General features: G+C 41.1%; 3 protein-coding genes across 3 annotated transcripts; 2 read left to right on the top strand and 1 right to left on the bottom strand.

Moving 5' to 3' along the window:
- Window positions 1–1,547: 1,547 nt before the first annotated feature.
- Window positions 1,548–7,118, bottom strand: LOC146555440 (tetraspanin-8-like). Its single transcript, XM_085251833.1, has 10 exons — window positions 6,314–7,118; window positions 5,941–6,009; window positions 5,740–5,856; window positions 4,206–4,280; window positions 3,891–3,986; window positions 3,385–3,495; window positions 3,268–3,303; window positions 3,094–3,177; window positions 2,604–2,731; window positions 1,548–1,871 (listed from the first exon to the last, which is right to left on the bottom strand). Exons 1-9 carry the CDS (start codon window positions 6,371–6,373, stop codon window positions 2,609–2,611), a joined length of 771 nt encoding a protein of 256 aa, XP_085107959.1. The 5' UTR covers window positions 6,374–7,118; the 3' UTR covers window positions 1,548–1,871; window positions 2,604–2,608.
- A 5,498-nt stretch (window positions 7,119–12,616) lies between these two features.
- On the top strand, window positions 12,617–13,702 carry LOC146555439 (histone H2B 1/2). Its single transcript, XM_085251834.1, has one exon. The coding sequence runs from the start codon at window positions 12,642–12,644 to the stop codon at window positions 13,014–13,016; it is 375 nt and encodes a 124-aa protein (XP_085107960.1). The 5' UTR covers window positions 12,617–12,641; the 3' UTR covers window positions 13,017–13,702.
- A 204-nt stretch (window positions 13,703–13,906) lies between these two features.
- On the top strand, window positions 13,907–14,893 carry LOC146555438 (histone H4). The gene has a single exon (XM_085252912.1). It carries the CDS (start codon window positions 13,937–13,939, stop codon window positions 14,246–14,248), a length of 312 nt encoding a protein of 103 aa, XP_085109038.1. The 5' UTR covers window positions 13,907–13,936; the 3' UTR covers window positions 14,249–14,893.
- Window positions 14,894–19,352: the final 4,459 nt, after the last annotated feature.

Here is a 19,352-nt window from a genome sequence, read left to right as displayed (position 1 = left end):
GACGACGGCTTCCAAGCCCAAGAAGGTCGGCCCCAGTGTGGGCGAGCTGATTGTGAAAACCGTGGCCGCTAGTGATGTGCGATACCACTGATTTCCTTTCCAATCCGATACCAAGTAATATTCAGGGTGGTATCGACAATACTGATCCGATACCGATACTTTGTACAAAAACTTAGTTTATTTATTGTATCTAAACAATATGAAAATGTTTTTTGAAATGAAGACTTGAAAAGAATTTTAAAAATCAATTTATTAAATTGGAATTCAAAAATGAATTTACAAATACGGATTTTATTCTAAAATTCATTAATTAAGCACAGAATTTTTTATTTTGATGCACGTGGCTCTTGTGGTCCTCCATATCCTCTGGGGTTTTCACACAGCTGGATAAACGTCAAACAGAAAACTGATTAAACAGAAGTGTGAGACGGTCGAGAGTTTAAGGCAGCGCCCGGTTATATGTTAGATAGCAAGGAGCAGATGGCTGAGTTTCACTCCACTGAGGGAGCTCACGTCGTACTACCCGGCTTTGTTTAGACCGCGAAGGCTGGGTCCTCAGGTGGAAGCAGCCTCTGAATTTGGACACCCCCGCTGTTTCCGGGCCGGCCAATAATAACGGTGACATTTAACAAAACGGCGCTGCTGTGGAGAGAGTGAGCAGCTTCCGGTTCCTTGGCGTACACCTGGCTGAGGATCTTACGTGGTCAGTACACACAAACAAAACAGTGAAGAAGGCGCAGCAGCGCCTCTTCTTTCTCAGGAGACTGAAAAGATTCGGCATGAGCCCCCGCATCCTCAGGACCTTCTATCACTGTGCCATTGAGAGCATCCTCACTGGATGCATCACCACCTGGTATGGCAACAGCACCGCCTACAACTGCAAAGCTCTCCAGCGAGTAGTGCGGTGCTCTGAACGGATAATTGGAGGTGAGCTTCCCTCCCTCCAAGACATCTACAGGAAGCGGTGCCTGAGGAAAGCGGGGAGGATCATCAAGGACTCCAGTCACCCCAGCCATAAACTGTTCAGACTGCTTCCATCAGGAAGGAGGTTCTGCAGCATCCGGTCCCGTACCAGCAGACTGAGAGACAGCTTTTTCCATCAGGCCATCAGACTGCTGAACACGTCATAGACACCTCAGCTTCACTACTGGAACTTCAACATTATGCACTCCACACTGTATATAAATGCCACTTGTTTTGCACATATTCAACTCTGTATATTTTATATATTTTATTATTATTATTATTATTATTACTTTATTTTATTTTTTTACTATTTAATTTGTAAAAATGTGTATACACACACACACACACACACACACACACACACACACACGTAGGAAAATATTTAGTATACACATCCAGAAATGCATACACTATTATATATTGTACATATATTTATTAGTTTCAGGTTGGCCATTCTTGTATTTTGCTCGTTTGTGTTGTTGTGTTTGCACATCTCTGTTGCTTGTGGGGCTCGCACACAAGAATTTCACTCGCATGTGCTGTGCCAGTGTGCCTGCACATGTGATGTGACAATAAAAAGTGATTTGATTTGATTTGATTTGATTTGAAAGTCAAAGTCAACTTTATTTGTCAATTCTGCCACATGTACAGGACATACAGAGAATAGAAATTTCGTTACTCTCAAACCCTAGATGAAATAGCAAATGAACATTTAAATATAAGAGAGTGATTAAAAAATGCAAATAAAATAATTAAAAAGTAAAAATTTAAATAAATACAATACAAATTAACAAGAAAGCTATGCAATATACAATATACAATATTCAGGTAAGGGTAAATGACATTGAGTGTAAACCAGGCAGAGTAGTGCAAATAGGCTGTTCAGAGATGGAATGCAGGAAATTCTGTGAAAGAGATTTTAATTTAGAGATTAAAGACTGTTTTTACAGTAATGGTAGTTAAGGTGAAGACTTTAGAGCCAAAAGTAGGTGAATTTTCTTCAGCAAAGAGTGAAGAAGCTGGAAACTAAAAGGGTGAAATTGTACAAATTTCATTTTGAATTTAAAAACTTTTTTTTAACACAAACACAGAAAAGTCCACGTGAAAAGAATTATTTCTATGCATCAAAGCAATTTTGGCAGATAAGAAATTAAGAAATAAAACTGCCATTTTGGGTGATATTATGCTCGATTCCCTCCTGAAATGTTGGGATGGTGTTATTCAGACTAGTGGGCTGGAGAAAGCAGTTAAGCTATTGAGATGGATTTCTTATGACTGACTTTTTGGCCCAATATTTACGATAATAAGTTTAGTATATGGGTCTCAAAAGGTTTAACTACTTATTATTCTCTTACCCATGAGGGGGCATTCTTGAGCTTTGAGACATTAAGACAAAAATATGGACTAGGTCAAGACCATTTTTACAGGTATTTACAAGTCAGGCATTACTTTGATGAAAACATTAAAATTATAATAGAAAACAGTGAATTGGGCTTTGTGGAGCACTGTTGTTATCAAAAAATTAAAAATTAAAAACAAAACAAAATTTTTTCATGCTGCTTGAAAAATATTTCACTTTGAAATTCAAGAAGAAAAAAAACAGGACTGTATGAAAGAAAAAAAACAATGCATCGTACTTTGGCTAGTATGCCGGGGTGTTGTGCAGCTCCTCGTATTTTGGTGGCATCATGGAGACCACGATGGTGTGTCTGTTTGGGTAATACAGCTGGTGAATCATGATGGAGGACAGAATCATGCCAAGCAGCTGTCGGGGAACACAGGAAGCTGAGTTAAACATCTGCAGGTTGTGAAATGTTGATTCTGATTCTGTATTCATAATGAACTAATATTATAATGAACTTAGACTCAAACTGCTATGTATTTACGTACAAGATGATTTTTCACAAATTTAGATTTTAGTACTAGTTTACTTTTTGTTCCACTACAGATGCTGTAATTCTTCAACATTTGATGGAGAAGATGGAGAATTCAAACTTTGTAGAAAAAATATATTACATGTATACTATGACTTTCTCATTGTCACATAAATAATAGCAGGGACTAAATGCAGAGAATGCAGATGTGACATTTATGCTACCGAATCCTTGAATAATTGATAATACTCACAGCTAGAACAGCCAGAGTGAAGCTGACCACAAGCATGATGTTGTAATGAAACTGAATGTGGTCCATGATGGTGGGAAAGCAGGTCTGAAAATAGAAGGAAAAATAAAAACTGTCAAGTTCTGATATAAACTGAGGAATGATTTAAGCTTTTCAAAAGGGTGCTGGGTCGCTCACCTTAGTGTAGACGGACATTCTCTGCAGCATGAAAGTCTGGAAAATTTACAGAAATAAAGACGTTACAAACTGTGACACACCGTGACCAGTGAAGCAAGTGGGTGCATCGATACTCACGTTGTTTTCGACAGTCTGACACTTGCCCTCCTTCTCCTCCTCCTGGCTGCATACACAAGAGTCGGGGATGTTCTTCCAGTCTTTGTAGCTGAACAGACCACAGCAGTGAAACTACAAACACCAGCAGGAGAAGAAAGAAAGAAAGAGGAGAGTTACTCATCTTCAGGAGGATCATCAGCTGGAAATAAACGTTAAAAAGTGTGTGAATTTTTTTTTTAGAAAAAAGTGATCAAATTACTTGTGGACAGTTTGCCTGCTCTTATTCTGAAAGCTCACTTGCTGCCAACTATCAACTGTATATAAATAATGGCACAGTGTATTATGTCATGTTTCAAAGGTCATCTGATGTTATTTTACATCATCACCAGTTTGCAAGTGCTAAATCTTTTATGCCCTGATTGAGTGCATCTTTTTTCCATGAATGTAACTTGTATTTAGCAACAACAAAAGAAAAACTCATTTTAAAAAGATTAAGAGATTGCAGCGAGCAAGTTAGAATAGCTCACCTTCTCCTGAATGACCTCAGCCATGTTCCTCACATCCTCTGAAGATTTGTCCAGAGGCACAAACCTCCTGAAAGTCTGCTCCACGATGCCTTTGAGCTGCAAAAATCAAATATTTTTATAGCATGTATTACATTTATATTTTAAAAATTAAAGCATTTTAATGGTTATGAAAGATAATATGGGTAAGGTAAAGTAATGAAAAAGTAATTGTATTTATATGTGTTGATTATTTAAAAAAAAGCATGATTTAAAAAGTTTTTCCAGTTAAATCAAATAAATCTCTTCACATGACTTCGTCCAGCATCCTGCCTTTACCTGAGGATGAATGATGGCAGCAGGGATTCCAATTATGAGCATCACCAAGCATCCAATGACCATAAACACCAGGAACTGCAGAGGAAAATTCATTCATTTTCTTAAACACTTGCATTATCAAATCATGACTATTACATTTGTCACAGATGGTCTTCATTAAGAAATACAAACAGCCCATAATGGAATGAGACTAACAACCCATATGGAAAAGATATATATAAATCTTATAAAGTTTGTATCTGTCTTGTGTGAAACTTGTATGAAAAGCATACAAGAGTGAAAACAGATATAAGATCCCTAGAAAAATTATATAAATGAAACTTGTATGTTTTGGATACTTACTAAAACAATATATGAAAGTGGCTACTTTCATGGGTAAATCATATAAGCCTTATATGATTCATTATATGAAGTAGGCCACATCTTATGCAAGTCTTTTATAAGTTTTTTCCATTTCTTTTCAATGTGGGAAGATAAGAGAAAGCAAAACTAAACACAGCAAACAAGATGGGAGACCACCAAAATAAAACCGTTCTCTGCTGCCTGTTGGAGCAGGGGGCCTAGGAGGGTCGGTCTGCTTCTCTCCACCCCAGGGAAAAGGGAAACACTACCTGGGTCTGGGTGCAGTTTCCCCCTCCAGGGGCAAGGGTATCTAGACCTGGGGCTTAGAGTACGCTTGGGGAGTGTGATTGTGTGTACAATGTCTCTTTGTGTCTGTCTCCACGTTGGGTGAGTGATGAGTAATTGCATATGAGAGCATGAGGGTGGGAATGGATGTCTGTATCTGTGTGTGCCTGTATGTCTGTGTCTACATGTCAGGTTGGGTATCAGACGCCACCTCTCTAGGGACATCTCAGGCCCTCCAAGGTATGGAGGCCTATCTCCCCCACCACTTCCCCTGCCAGTGGCAGACGCCCTCAGACATCAGTGCATTGGTTGTTCTTTGTATCCGGGCATGGGCGTCCAGGTACACACCGGCTCACTCCTTGGTGGCTGCTTGTCGGGGCCTGGAGCCTGGGTCTCGCTCGGGCCACTTCGGGGGTGGGGTGCCCTCAGCCTCTCGACCTGGGGCTCAGTCACTCTGGCACAGCTGGCTGCTGGCGGAGCTCACGGGCATGTCACTGCAACCCCCCCTGGCTTCTGCTCCGCGGCTGCTGAGTGGCCCTTCATCTGGGGCTCTCATCAGCTCTTTCTGGGACAGTGGCGCGGCTGCCCCTCTGTTGGTCTTCCTTGGTCTCTTGTGTTCTGAGGGCCTCTGGATGTCTGGAGTTTTGATCTCCTCCATACCTGCTTCATGCCCTGGAGGACGGGGCTGTGGCTCCCCACACCCTCTAGCAGATCATTACATGAAGGAACCTTTTAATACAAGCGCGTTCATGCTCACAGCTGTACACACGGGTGCTCACACACACAAACTACACCCTTTTTGGCTCCTACCTCAAAGCAGAGCACCATACTGTAATGCAAAGATAATAAAAATGAGAAAAACCCAAAACATCCCCAAAACTTAAAACCAATGACAGTCTGAACTCACCATGATCAGGGCCACTTTGCTCTCCTTGTGGGCTCCGTAGGCTCCCAGCAAGGCGATCATCATGGCGATGCAGCCCACCACGTAGAGGATGAAGAGTTGGGTGGAGCGACCCTCCAGCTGTGGACAAAAGTGTCACGAAAGGTTAGTGGGCTTTGTCTGTTTGTTCCCACATGTTACATTTATGTTTGAATGTGTCCTCACGTTATATCCTCGAACGTCCATGAAGAACTGATACCACAGAGCGAGGGCGATGGCTACTCCACCAGCAAGCTGAACAAACAGAAACAGTCTGGTTAGAGCTGCTGGATCCTTTAAACACAACCAGGATATGAAATGACTGCACAGCCACACACGTGGACGAGCACAACAACAAACTCTGAAAGTAAGAACAAACGTGTTGAGTTGATGTCGGTTTATTTTACTCTTCTAAGCTTCGGTTTCATTTAATTGTAAAAAAGGAGGCAAATGTGGTTGTTTTTGACTGCTGCGTCTGCCTGCTGACTGGTTGATGTCTTTAAGGAGATTCTGGATTAAAGTCTGCGATTATCATTTCCTAAATAATCTCTTTACTCACCATGAAGAATATGTTGAAGACAGTGAAGATGTGTTTGAGGCAGATGTTGATCTGAGCCATGTTTGCAGCTGGAAAAGTCCAAAGCCCAAAGTCCAGATGAGCTCCGACTGCAGCGAAGTGAAGTGAAGTGAGAGGAGAGCAGCTGAGTGAGCTGCTTTGAAGGGTTTCAGGGCTTTGCTGGGCGGGACGTCCGATATGTTAGAGGTGGAAACTTGTGTGGAATGCTTGTTTAACAAGGGGAGGTTCAAAGCAGGGTCTTCCTCCTTCCAGTAAATCCAGCGGAAATAGTTGTTGCTGTGAGCAGGGACGGAAGCTGTTCACAGACTGGCTGGAGTGGAGGAGAGGGCGGTGTTATGCCCCGTTTAAAACAATCCAGATGTGGAGACATGACTCATTTTACTTTTATGAGAATCTGTCGTCAGCAGGAGGAGAGATAACTTACCGAAAGTCAGTTTATTCCTCTACAGCTCAAAGTAATTTTTACTGCATCTGCACACAATGTACTCAGAGTTTTCTTTTAATAAATGAGATATGTTTATAAGGGTACTGCACTTAAGCACAAAGATTTGTATATAACTTTTTATGTTGTATCATATCTGCAGTGGTTTCAAATGTAAAGCAGTATGAGTACTGCACTCAAATACAGATTACATCGTCTTTAACTTCCCTCCTTATTACTTTTATAGTTGCATCTTATTAAATAATACTTTTTGTTTTATGAAGTAGGTTTTGTAGTTTTTTGTGTCTTTGTAGTTTTTTGTGCATATCACACTTGATTTTTTTTTTATTGATTCCTAATCATTTTTCATTGTGGAATAATTCGACCCACAAAGACTTTGAGCGTCCACAGAGCACTTTTAGTCCTCCGAGTGTGAACGAGCTGTCAGACAGAGCAAAGCAATGCAAACACTACCCTGAGTCCCACGTCACTGTTTTGGAATCTGCAGCTGTGAAAAAAACAGAAACTTGTGAGATGAAAAAATGATCACTGAATGTAAAATTTGGAATTGATGCCTACAACATGTTGCAGCGGTTGATTTGATTTGTGTTGGATTTTGTAGTTTGTGCCATCATGCAGTTGTTTTTAAATCCTTTCTGTCTTCTCATTTTATTTCTAAAGTTGTAAAGTTTCATGTTACCCTTTTGCGACCCTTTCCTGTTCAGCAGTCAGCACTAGAGCAGGGCGAAATGACCAAAAATATTTATCACGATATACATTTGAAAATTTGTGATAACGATATAACTGACGATATAAGTGACACTAGACAAAATACTTTACAACTCCACAACTTTATTTGTGCAAAAAAAAAAATCAACGTATTTTCACTTAAACAAGCAGCTTTTTTTATGTGCATTAAAATTATATAAAAAGTTAACAGTGCAAATGCAAAATCCTTGCTGACAGTTTAACCAAAAGGAATTTCCAGTGGAAATTGGCTGACATATCCTCAGCATAACCATGTATAATATCCACAAAACTTAGAAAGAGGTTATACACACACAATACCGTAATATTATGTTGATGCACAGTACGTATCACTCCGCGAGGCTCCTGCCTACGATGTCCGTAATGCTCTGACAATCCATCAAGCGGTGCGGATTCGTCTTAGCAAAGTTGTACTAAAACATTTGACAAATTTTCGAGCGCCGTGTACATAAAATCGTTTCGAGGTCAGTAAACACAACCAGAATTCATACATAAGGCACACGGGATTATAAGGGGCACTGTCGATTTTCAGAAAAATCAAAGGATTGATTTTAAGTGCGCCGTATTTTCCAAAAAACAAGGTAATAACGACGGGCCGCTAGCATGTGCTACCAAAAATAGTGCTTTGTTGTGTATCTGACGGACGAAAGCTAAACCAGTTCCACACCACTGAAGTTGCAGGATTTTTACAAACCAATTCTGGTTCATCCGTTTCATTTAACGATCCGCTTTCGCCCTTCTCATTCTCCACCATGCTTTTTCCGCCATGTGCGTATGAAAACAAAGGTACGCATGCGCGTTTTACTCATATTCTATCGTGATATTTCATTTTTTTTATCGTTGCCCGACATTATACCGGTATTACCATGAACTGTATGATATGGCCCAGCCCTAGTCAGCACATTTAAAAACTGCAGTTGAGCCTAAAGTGCTGTTTTTCCTTTTCAGGACAAAGATATGTAGGAAGCTAAAGAGCAGCAGAGAAATGCCAGGAAAGAGAAATTGAGGGAAGGAGGGACAACTTTCCTTGGAAGTAGACATGTGGGAGGTACGAGATTAAGTTACTGTGACGCAGCTCAGAGGAACAACAATGAAGGCTTTGTGGGGTTTAAAGGAGAAACGTTATTTGCAGGACAGGAAGAATTCATGAAACTGTTTAGTCGTCTTGTGTTAATCTAATAAAATAATAATTACAAATATATTATTATTATAATATTCCACGATGAGCTGGAAGTGGTATTACTGCAAAGTGGGATTATTTAGTTTTAATTTGGGACAAATACATAAAGTCTCATGCTTTATACTGGATTGAACAAATATGATGAGTTGCACCAGAAAAACAAAATTAACAGTCTCACTTATAAATAATCCTGTTGTTTTCAGATGTTACTCTAATTTAAACTTAAAATAATCCTGTTGACTATTTTCATATTTGTTTAACTTTTGAGACCTGAGTAGTTTCTCTCACATCATCAAATTTTTTAAATAAGTATCTGCGATTTGCCGAAAGAGTTATATATTGATTACTTTTCTGTCCGTCCACCGATTTTAAGAAACCTTGTCCTCGCCGGTCAACTCACCATTCTCTTTCTCTCTCCTCTCTGTCATGTGTGTCTATCTGTTCTGGTTTTGGTGCAGAAGCAGGACTGTGTGAAGGCAAGGCAAGGCAAGTTTATTTATATAGCACAATTCAACAACAAGGTGATTCAAAGTGTGAGGTTTCCCATCTTCTGCCTTCACACGCCTGGATTAATCACGCACCTTTTCCTGATGCCCTCGTTGTGGCCTCTCCGTAAGGGAGCGGCAGCTCTTGAGTACTTGCTGGATTGTTGTCCTACTAAGTTAGTGCGACCCAAGTACAAGCCAAGCCTTGAGCTTGTGTTCCCACTTACCTGTGAGAGAGATACTTACAGTTGTACGTTCCTCTTCTGAAGTCTTGCAGTCATTTTCACATAATTTCAGTCTTCTCATTTTATTTCTAAAGTTGTGCCTTACCATTTTGTAACCCTTCTTGTACAGTAGTTCATACAGCATTTTAGAGTTGACCCTAAAGTGCCGTTTCTCCTTTTTAGAGTGAAGAGATCTAGGAAGATGTGGAAGCTGAAAAGCTGCTGAGAAATAAGCAGTATTCCATTTAAAACGATGCTCAGTTGGTGCTAAGGAGCCCAGTGTGCCAAGAATACATATCCTGCACACAATTATCAGCAGCAGCGTGAACCACTGATAAAAGGCAGGATGGATCTTTTCCTGTTGTTTATGTCAGATTCTGACTACAACATCTGAATGTGGGGGCAGAACTCATTTTCTACTGGAGTTCGCCTCTGCATCATGTTTAAACACTCCACACAGGATGCTCTGCAGACTGTGACAAAGCACAGCTGTTGCTGAATATAAAAGGCCCCTGTGGTTCACTTTTTATTGCCTGTAGTTTACAGTATAATGACTAATACTATAATAATTAAGTAATTGTGACTCTGACAGTGAAGAAAGTGAACCTGGCATGTTTGATGGAGATTTAGCGCAGCTGTTCAATTCAGAAACAGAGGATGAGGACTTCGATGGGTTTGATTGATGACGATTACCGGTAAAATAAATGTGAATACCAAATTCAGTTTTGCTCCCGCTCCATTTTTAAATACGCAGACTTGTATGCTTGTGTCTGTTGTTGTTGTAAGGCGGACGTAGTAGAGGACACCATGAGAACATTAAAGGGGGAAGTGTGGGCGTAGATTATATATAAAACCCACACCCTATAATCAGGTGCGCCTTATGTGTGTGTTAAATACAGTAATGGCACACATAACTGAGACTGCGCATTTTAGTACCGTGCGTGAAAATACGGTATCTGGAAGATTTTGCCTCTGAGGAAGATTTTATCTTTGATTGGATCTTTGATTATGGAAATCCTATAAAAACTGAGAGAAGTACTCAAAATGACTAAATAAGTAATGTAATCTTAATGACTTTTATAAGGTACAAGGGGAACAACAAGTGAATGTCAGTAATTCAACCATGAAGGTCACTGGCAAATTTGTTCACTCGAAGATAAACTTCTACTCTTCATGTGTAACTTCACACTTGGTTGGTTGACTACCCTCTCGGTAGAATCACAGCTGTCTCTGATCGCTGAGGTGAGAGGGCTAGTGTTCACTGCTTTGATCCCAGAGGACGACTTTCTCTCTTACCCTTCGTGTCGTCAAGACACACTAAGCAATCTTCTAATTGCAGCAATTCAAGAGCCTGCTGAAGATTATTGTTTGCTGAATACATACCAGCAATCATGTGATAGGTTTAGTTATTAATAGGAGCTGACTTATGATGCATTACTAGGAGTAGCATTCCAAGTTAGCACAGTGTCCACTCTGCAGCTGGACTGAATTTCTACAATTCCTATTCTGGGTCTGATCCATAAAATCCTGCTGGAAAAGACAGACTGATATCTGAAATGTATACCTTATGCTGAGTACAGCATAGGGTATACAGGTGTGCTCTCCTTTGATTTGATTCAAGCCCTTGACAAAAGTGGAAAGGAAAAACTAATTTTTAAAAGTCAGAAACCTCTGGTAGATCCAGGTTCCCGGAAGGGGCAGCTGCAGCTGGAGTTGTTGGTTTTTAAATTTACTGGCAACGAAGTTTAAAGCTGAATTTGACTGTATAGTTACTTCTTCATAGCTGTTCCTTTATTAAAGAAAAGAAAACATAGGGGTGGATATGAGGGAATATTCCCGCAGATTTCCCATGTGTGGGACTAATAAAGGTTATCTTAAGTTAGATGTGTTTCTGATTATTAGGTAGAGAGTATAATTTACTCACTGCACAAAGTGATGTCAGAGAGACATCTTATATAAGTCATTTTTGCATGTTGAATTTTGGTCCACTAAAGTGGTTGTTTTGTAAGGCTAGGCGACGTTGTGTTTTTTTTAACGTGTAATGAATGTCTGGCGTTATCTTCCTCTCATTGTAGCAGAGGCTCTCAAACTGGTGTTCCCAATCCACAGATTGGGTATAAGCAAAAAACCTATGGTGGCACCTAGATACATGTGCATCATCCGGGGTTGAGTTAATTAGCGCAATGGACAAATATTTAAGTCCATCTACTTCATCGAGTAATGCAAAAGCCAAACTAGCTAAAGTATCACAATAATTAATTTGTATTTGGCTTTATCGAGAATGACAATGGCAGACCAAAGTGTGTTTGTGTCTTCAAGAAGTAAAAAAATAAAATAAATGAAGCCAGCAAAGCTAAAGCAGCATCTCATCACAAAGCACCCTGAGTTTTATCAGAGTTAGGATTATAAGAGGCCCTTTAACACACTCTGTTAGGGAGTTTTTATTGTTTTATTTGCTTATGGTTCAAAAGTTATGTTACACATATTTCACCAGACACAGTTTTCTGTAGAAACAGGAAGCTGACCCTGTGACACTGGGATTTACCGCAAGAGACCAGCACAGAAATGCATATCCACAGAAGTTGACTTGCATTATATTATTCTTAGAAATTGACTTGCAACACACATACTTTGTGACACACACACACAGCTTACACACACAGACAGCATCAGGACCTGCGTAACAGGAAATGTGATTATATTTGCATATTGACAATGTAACCTATAAAAATAAACGAATACTGCAGTTCGGTGTGATTTGCTCTGAGCTTTTCACCCGTGCAGCACGTTAACCTACACAAGTGTCTCAGTGTTGATTATTCACCTGACTGTTTGTTAACTGAATATCACCGACACACTCACTTCCTCTTACAAAGCTCAATAAAACAGGATACTTGTAAAAATGAACCCTGAAGGGTTTTAAGCCCTGAGAATTTCAGGACAATATATCCTGTAACTTTGACGTTATGAGGGGAAACATTGCATCCGTAAAATGCCATAAAATAGTAAAAACTAAGGTGATGTTCTCTAATTCATATGTAAATAATGAGATTCGTGGAAGATTTCAAGTGCTTTTTTTCACTGTTGACTGTGTGCCTTTGTGTAAACCTGAGCAACAGCTCGGCCAATGACAGGCGAGGAACAGCACAGCCTTATTTGCATACAGCGGAAATAAAAGAGCCACTCTCAGCTGACGAGCACATTCTCCGCTGTGAGGAAGTGAAGTAAGAAAATGCCTGAACCCGCCAAGTCAGCGCCCAAAAAGGGCTCCAAGAAAGCCGTGACCAAGACCGCCGGCAAGGGCGGCAAGAAGAAGAGAAAGACCAGGAAGGAGAGCTACGCCATCTACGTGTACAAGGTGCTGAAGCAGGTCCACCCCGACACCGGCATCTCGTCTAAGGCCATGAGCATCATGAATTCGTTCGTCAATGACATCTTCGAGCGTATCGCCGCTGAAGCCTCCCGCCTGGCCCACTACAACAAGCGCTCCACCATCACCTCCAGGGAGATCCAGACCGCAGTTCGCCTGCTTCTCCCCGGTGAGCTGGCCAAGCACGCAGTGTCTGAGGGCACAAAGGCCGTCACCAAGTACACGAGCTCCAAGTAAACTGCATCTTTACTTAATCCCGAACAACGGCTCTTTTCAGAGCCACACATCTCTTCTAAAGCGTACATGTCCTGACTTTATTTAATTTGTAGCTGTCATGATGGTGAAACATAAATTACAGCTTGTGTTACTCTTGTATGCTTTGAATAAAAAAAGAAGAGAGAAATTTCAAGGACTTAATGATGGACCACCTGACCAGAACAGTCCTAACGCCATCACTATATCATTTAGCATTATTACTATTTGGTTGGTTTGGTTTTGTAGTTTGTGTGGTTTTGTTTTGTTTTGTTTTTTTTTGGGGGGGGGGTCATGTTTTGTGGTCCCTTGTCTGCGAAAAGCACTGAATAAATACACTTGTGGGTTTCTCAGAAATAATGACATGTGAACAAGAGCTTATTGAGCTCATCCTGGTGAGGCAAATGTTTGGCTTCAAATCACAATTCTGATCGTAAAATCCTGGACAGGATTACAAATACAATAAATAAACGCGATTCGTTTCAGTTTCACATTTCAAACTACAGTGACATCCTCCGTGTGTGTGTGTGTGTGTGATCTATACATGTGTTAATCGTTTTAATGTAGTTCAACACTTATGCTAGACTCTGGGTGAAACGTTAAGAGGGTGTGTGGTTTTTGTTACAAATACGGACACTTGGGTTTAGTTTGAAATAAAAATGTGAACTCCACTCAGACATTGTGTGTGATTTGGTGTGAGTCTCCCTTCGGTTAGACTTAATTTGTCATTTAACAAAAGACCACATTTCCACATTTAGAAAATAGAAGAGTGGGCGGAGCCGCTGAGCTTCGAGTCGCCGTCACACCGTCTGTTTTCTCTTACGTCCGCCGAGCACACATAATAACACGGCTCCGTGGAGTTTAACTTCATTCGACTTTGCTCGTTCAGAGAAGAAATTATAACCATGAGTGGAAGAGGCAAAGGTGGCAAAGGACTCGGGAAAGGAGGCGCCAAGCGTCACCGTAAGGTGCTCCGTGATAACATCCAGGGTATCACCAAACCCGCGATCCGTCGTCTGGCTCGCCGTGGCGGAGTGAAGCGTATCTCCGGTCTGATCTACGAGGAGACCCGCGGAGTGCTGAAGGTGTTTTTGGAGAACGTCATCCGTGATGCTGTTACCTACACGGAGCACGCTAAGAGGAAGACTGTGACCGCCATGGATGTGGTGTATGCTCTGAAGAGGCAGGGCCGCACTCTGTACGGCTTTGGCGGTTAAACTCAGTCGCCCTAATCCATCAAACGGCTCTTTTAAGAGCCACACACTTCTCTTTAAGAGCGTTGTTCTGCGATCTTTTTGTTTTTGTCACTTTTTACTGCCTTTTTGTGTTTTGTTTTGCACTCTGAATATCTTATACGCCATTAGGTGATGAGAATTGTCAGGTAGGAAATATTGTACTGCATGATGGTGGACTGCACTGGTGCACCTGAGAGAGATACCTGCCCATGTTGACGTGCGAGCATTAGTGATGGGATTTCTGGCTCTTGTTAGAGACCCGGCTCTTCGGGTTATTTTGTTGCTTTAATTTATTATTAGCAATAATATAAAACTATGCACAAAAGGAATTACTAACGTAAAAAAGTGGTTCTATTTATTTTTGTATATAAATATATGCGGTGGCTCCTAGAGACAAAACATGTACAAACTCCAAAACAAATTTCTAGTGTTAACTGAACTTCAAAAACAGAGCTACCTAGATCACTTAAATTACACACTTGAAAGCGTGTGTGTATGTGTATATATCTGAGCACAAGATCCATAGAGGCTGGGGTCTATCACACCAGGCAAGACCCCAGGTGCAGGCTGTATAAAGATGTCCCAGAGACAATCCAGCACATAACAGCTGGGTGCAAGATGCTAGCAGGCAAGGCATACATGGAGCGCCATAACCAAGTGGCCGGCATAGTGTACAGGAACATCTGTGCCGAGTATAACCTGGAAGTCCCGAGGTCAAAATGGGAGATGCCCCCAAGGGTGGTGCAGAATGACCGAGCTAAGATCCTGTGGGACTTCCAGATACAGACGGACAAAATGGTGGTGGCTAACCAACCGGACATAGTGGTGGTGGTAGATAAACAGAAGAAGACGGCCGTAGTGATCGATGTAGCGGTTCCGAATGACAGCAATATCAGGAAGAAGGAACACGAGAAGCTGGAGAAATACCAAGGGCTCAGAGAAGAGCTCGAGAGGATGTGGAGGGTGAAGGTAACAGTGGTCCCCGTGGTAATCGGAGCACTAGGTGCGGTGACTCCCAAGCTAGGCGAGTGGCTCCAGCAGATCCCGGGAATAACATCGGAGATCTCTGTCCAGAAGAGCGCAGTCCTGGGAACAGCTGAGATACTGCGCAGGACCCTCAAGCTCCCAGGCCTCTGGTAGAGGACCCGAGCTTGGAGGATAAACCGCCCGCAGGGGCGTGCTGGGTGTTTTATATATGTATATGTATATATATATGTATATGCATGTATATTCAATTCAATTCAATTTTATTTATATAGCGCCAAATCACAACATAAGTCGCCTCAAGGCGTTTCATAGATACAGAGGAAAAACCCAACAATCATATGACCCCCTATGAGCAAGCACTTTGGCAACAGTGGGAAGGAAAAACTCCCTTTTAACAGGAAGAAACCTCCGGCAGAACCAGGCTCAGGGAGGGGCGGCCATCTGCTGCGACCGGTTGGGGTGAGAGAAGGAAGACAGGATAAAAGACATGCTGTGGAAGAGAGACAGAGGTTAATAACAGATATGATTCAATGCAGAGAGGTCTGTTAATACATAGTGAGCGAGAAAGGTGACTGGAAAGGAAAAACTCAATGCATCATGGGAATCCCCCGGCAGCCTATGTCTATTGCAGCATAACTAAGGGAGGATTCAGGGTCACCTGGTCCAGCCCTAACTATATGCTTTAGCAAAAAGGAAAGTTTTAAGCCTAATCTTGAAAGTAGAGATAGTGTCTGTCTCCTGAATCCAAACTGGAAGCTGGTTCCACAGAAGAGGGGCCTGAAAACTGAAGGCTCTCCCTCCCATTCTACTTTTAAATACTCTAGGAACAACAAGTAGGCCTGCAGAGCGAGAGCGAAGTGCTCTAATAGGGTGATATGGTACTACAAGGTCATTAAGATAAGATGGGGCCTGATTATTTAAGACCTTGTATGTGAGGAGCAGGATTTTGAATTCAATTCTGGATTTAACAGGAAGCCAATGAAGGGAAGCCAAAACAGGAGAAATATGCTCTCTCTTTCTAGTCCCTGTCAGTACTCTTGCTGCAGCATTTTGGATTAGCTGAAGGCTTTTCAGTGAGTTTTTTGGACATCCTGATAATAATGAATTACAGTAGTCCAGCCTGGAAGTAATAAATGCATGAACTAGTTTTTCAGTGTCACTCTGAGACAGGATATTTCTAATTTTTACCATTTACCATTTACCATTTTAGAGATGCTGCGCAAATGGAAGAACGCAGTCTTACATATTTGTTTAATATGTGCATTGAAGGACATGTCCTGGTCAAAAATGACTCCAAGGTTCCTCACAGCGTTACTGGAGGCCAAGGTAATGCCATCCAGGGTAAGAATCTGGTTAGATACCATATTTCTAGGCTTTTCAGGGCCAAGTACAATAACCTCAGTTTTATCTGAATTAAGAAGCAGAAAGTTAGCGGCCATCCAGGTCTTTATGTCTGTAAGACATTCCTGCAGTTTAACTAATTGGTGTGCGTTATCTGGCTTCATGGACAGATAGAGCTGGGTGTCATCTGCATAGCAGTGAAAATGTATGCTATGTCTTCTAATGATACTGCCTAAGGGAAGCATGTATAATGTAAACAGAATTGGTCCTAGCACTGAACCCTGTGGAACTCCATAATTAACCTCAGTGTGTGAAGAGGACTCTCCATTTACATGTACAAATTGGAGTCTATTAGATAGATATGATACAAACCACTGCAGTGCAGTACCTGTAATACCTACAGCATGTTCTAATCGCTCTAATAGGATATTATGGTCGACAGTATCGAATGCTGCACTAAGGTCTAGCAGGACAAGCACAGAGATGAGTCCACTGTCAGAGGCCATAAGAAGATCATTTGTAACCTTCACTAAAGCTGTTTCTGTGCTGTGATGAGCTCTGAAACCTGACTGAAACTCTTCAAATAAACCATTCCTCTGCAGATGATCTGTTAGCTGTTTGACAACTACTCTTTCAAGGATTTTTGATATGAAAGGAAGGTTGGAGATTGGCCTATAATTAGCTAAGACTGCTGGGTCTAGAGATGGCTTTTTGAGTAAAGGTTTAACTACAGCTAGCTTGAAGGCCTGTGGTACATAGCCGATCATTAGAGATAGGTTGATTATATTTAAGATCGAAGAATTAATTAATGGCAGGACTTCTTTGAGCAGTTTTGTAGGAATGGGGTCTAAAAGACACGTTGATGGTTTGGAGGAAGTAATTATTGAAGTTAACTCAGAAAGATCAATTAGAGAAAAAGAGTCTAACTTAACATCAATGGTACTAAGAGTAGCTGTAGATAATATTACATCTGTGGGATGATTACTGGTAATTTTTTCTCTAATGATAAAGATTTTATTTGTGAAGAAGTTCATGAAGTCATTACTAGTTAACGTTAAAGGGATTGTTGGCTCAAAAGAGCTCTGACTTTTTGTCAGCCTGGCTACAGTGCTGAAGAGAAATCTGGGGTTGTTCTTATTTTCTTCAATCAGTGATGAATAGTAAGATGTTCTGGCTTTGCGGAGGGCTTTCTTATAAAGCAGCAAACTATTTCTCCAGGCTAAATGATGATCCTCTAAATTTGTGACACGCCATTTCCTCTCCAGATTACGAGTCATCTGCTTTAGGGTACGTGTTTGAGAATTATACCACGGAGTCAGGTACTTCTGATTAGAGACCTTAGTTTTCACAGGAGCTACAGTATCCAGAGTCGTACGTAGTGAGGAGGTGAAATTATTAACAAGATAATCGACCTCTGTTGGGGTAGCGTTCAGATAGCCGCTCTGCTCTATGTTGGTACAGGGCATTGAAGATGATAACAGTGGGTGGATTATATTCTTAAACTTAGTTACAGCGCTTTCAGAAAGACATCTACTTTGATAAAGTCTACTCTCCACCGCTGTGTAATCAATTATTGTAAATGTAAATGTTATCAGGAAATGATCAGACAGGAGAGGGTTTTCAGGAAACACTGTTAAATGTTCAGTTTCTATGCCATATGTTAAAACAAGATCTAGAGTGTGATTAAAGTGGTGGGTGGGTTCTTTTACATTTTGAGAGAAACCAATTGAGTCTAATAACAGATTAAATGCCATGTTGAGGCTGTCATTTTTAGCATCTACATGGATGTTAAAATCACCCACAATAATTATTTTATCTGAGCTCAGAACTAAATTAGATATAAAGTCTGAGAAATCAGACAGAAACTCTGTGTAAGGCCCAGGTGGACGATAGATGATAACAAGTAAGACTGGTTTCTGAGTTTTACAGCTGGGGTGGACGAGGCTAAGCATCAGGCTTTCAAATGAATTAAAAGTCTGTCTTGGTCTTTCATTAATTGATAGGCTGGTGTGAAAAATTGCTGCCACACCGCCCCCTCGGCTTGTGCTTCGAGATTTCTGGTAGTTAGAATGACTCGGGGGTGTTGATTCATTTAAACTAACATAATCATCCTGCTGCAACCAGGTTTCTGTAAGGTAGAGTAAATCAATTTGTTGATCAATTATTAAGTCATGTACTAACAGAGACTTGGAGGAGAGAGACCTAATATTTAATAATCCACATTTCACTGTTTTACTCTTTGGTTCAGATGTGGATACTTTATTGTTCTTTCTTTGTAATTGTTTATGTTTAAGTTGTTTGTTGCTGGTTTTTAGTTAGTTTTTTGTCTGTTTGGGAGCCGACACAGTCTCTATGGAGATGGTTTTTTTTTTTTTTTGGGGGGGGGGTAGCAGGAGGAGAGAAGCTGCAGAGGGGCGTGTAAGACTGCAACTCTGCTTCCTGGTCCCAACTCTGGATAGTCATATTTTGGGGGGTTTAATAAATTTGTCCATATTTCTAGAAATGAGAGCTGCTCCATCCAAAGTGGGATGGATGCCGTCTCTCCTAACAAGACCAGGTTTCCTCCAGAAGGTTTGCCAATTATCTAAGAAGCCCACATCGTTTCTGGGACACCACTCAGACAGCCAGCAATTTAAGGAGAACATGCGGCTAAACATGTCACTCCTGGTCTGATTGGGGAGGGGACCAGAGAAAACTACAGAGTCCGACATTGTTTTGGCAAAGTTGCACACCGATTCAATATTGATTTTAGTGACCT

Source organism: Mchenga conophoros, linkage group LG17, assembly GCF_057382185.1.
Source record: "Mchenga conophoros isolate Kocher_MC1m ecotype Shallow Benthic linkage group LG17, M_conophoros_male_GT1.1, whole genome shotgun sequence".
In the NCBI taxonomy this organism is placed as follows: domain Eukaryota; kingdom Metazoa; phylum Chordata; class Actinopteri; order Cichliformes; family Cichlidae; genus Mchenga; species Mchenga conophoros.
Note: the sequence above shows the minus strand (reverse complement) of the source record. Positions and strands in the feature narration are given on the sequence as shown.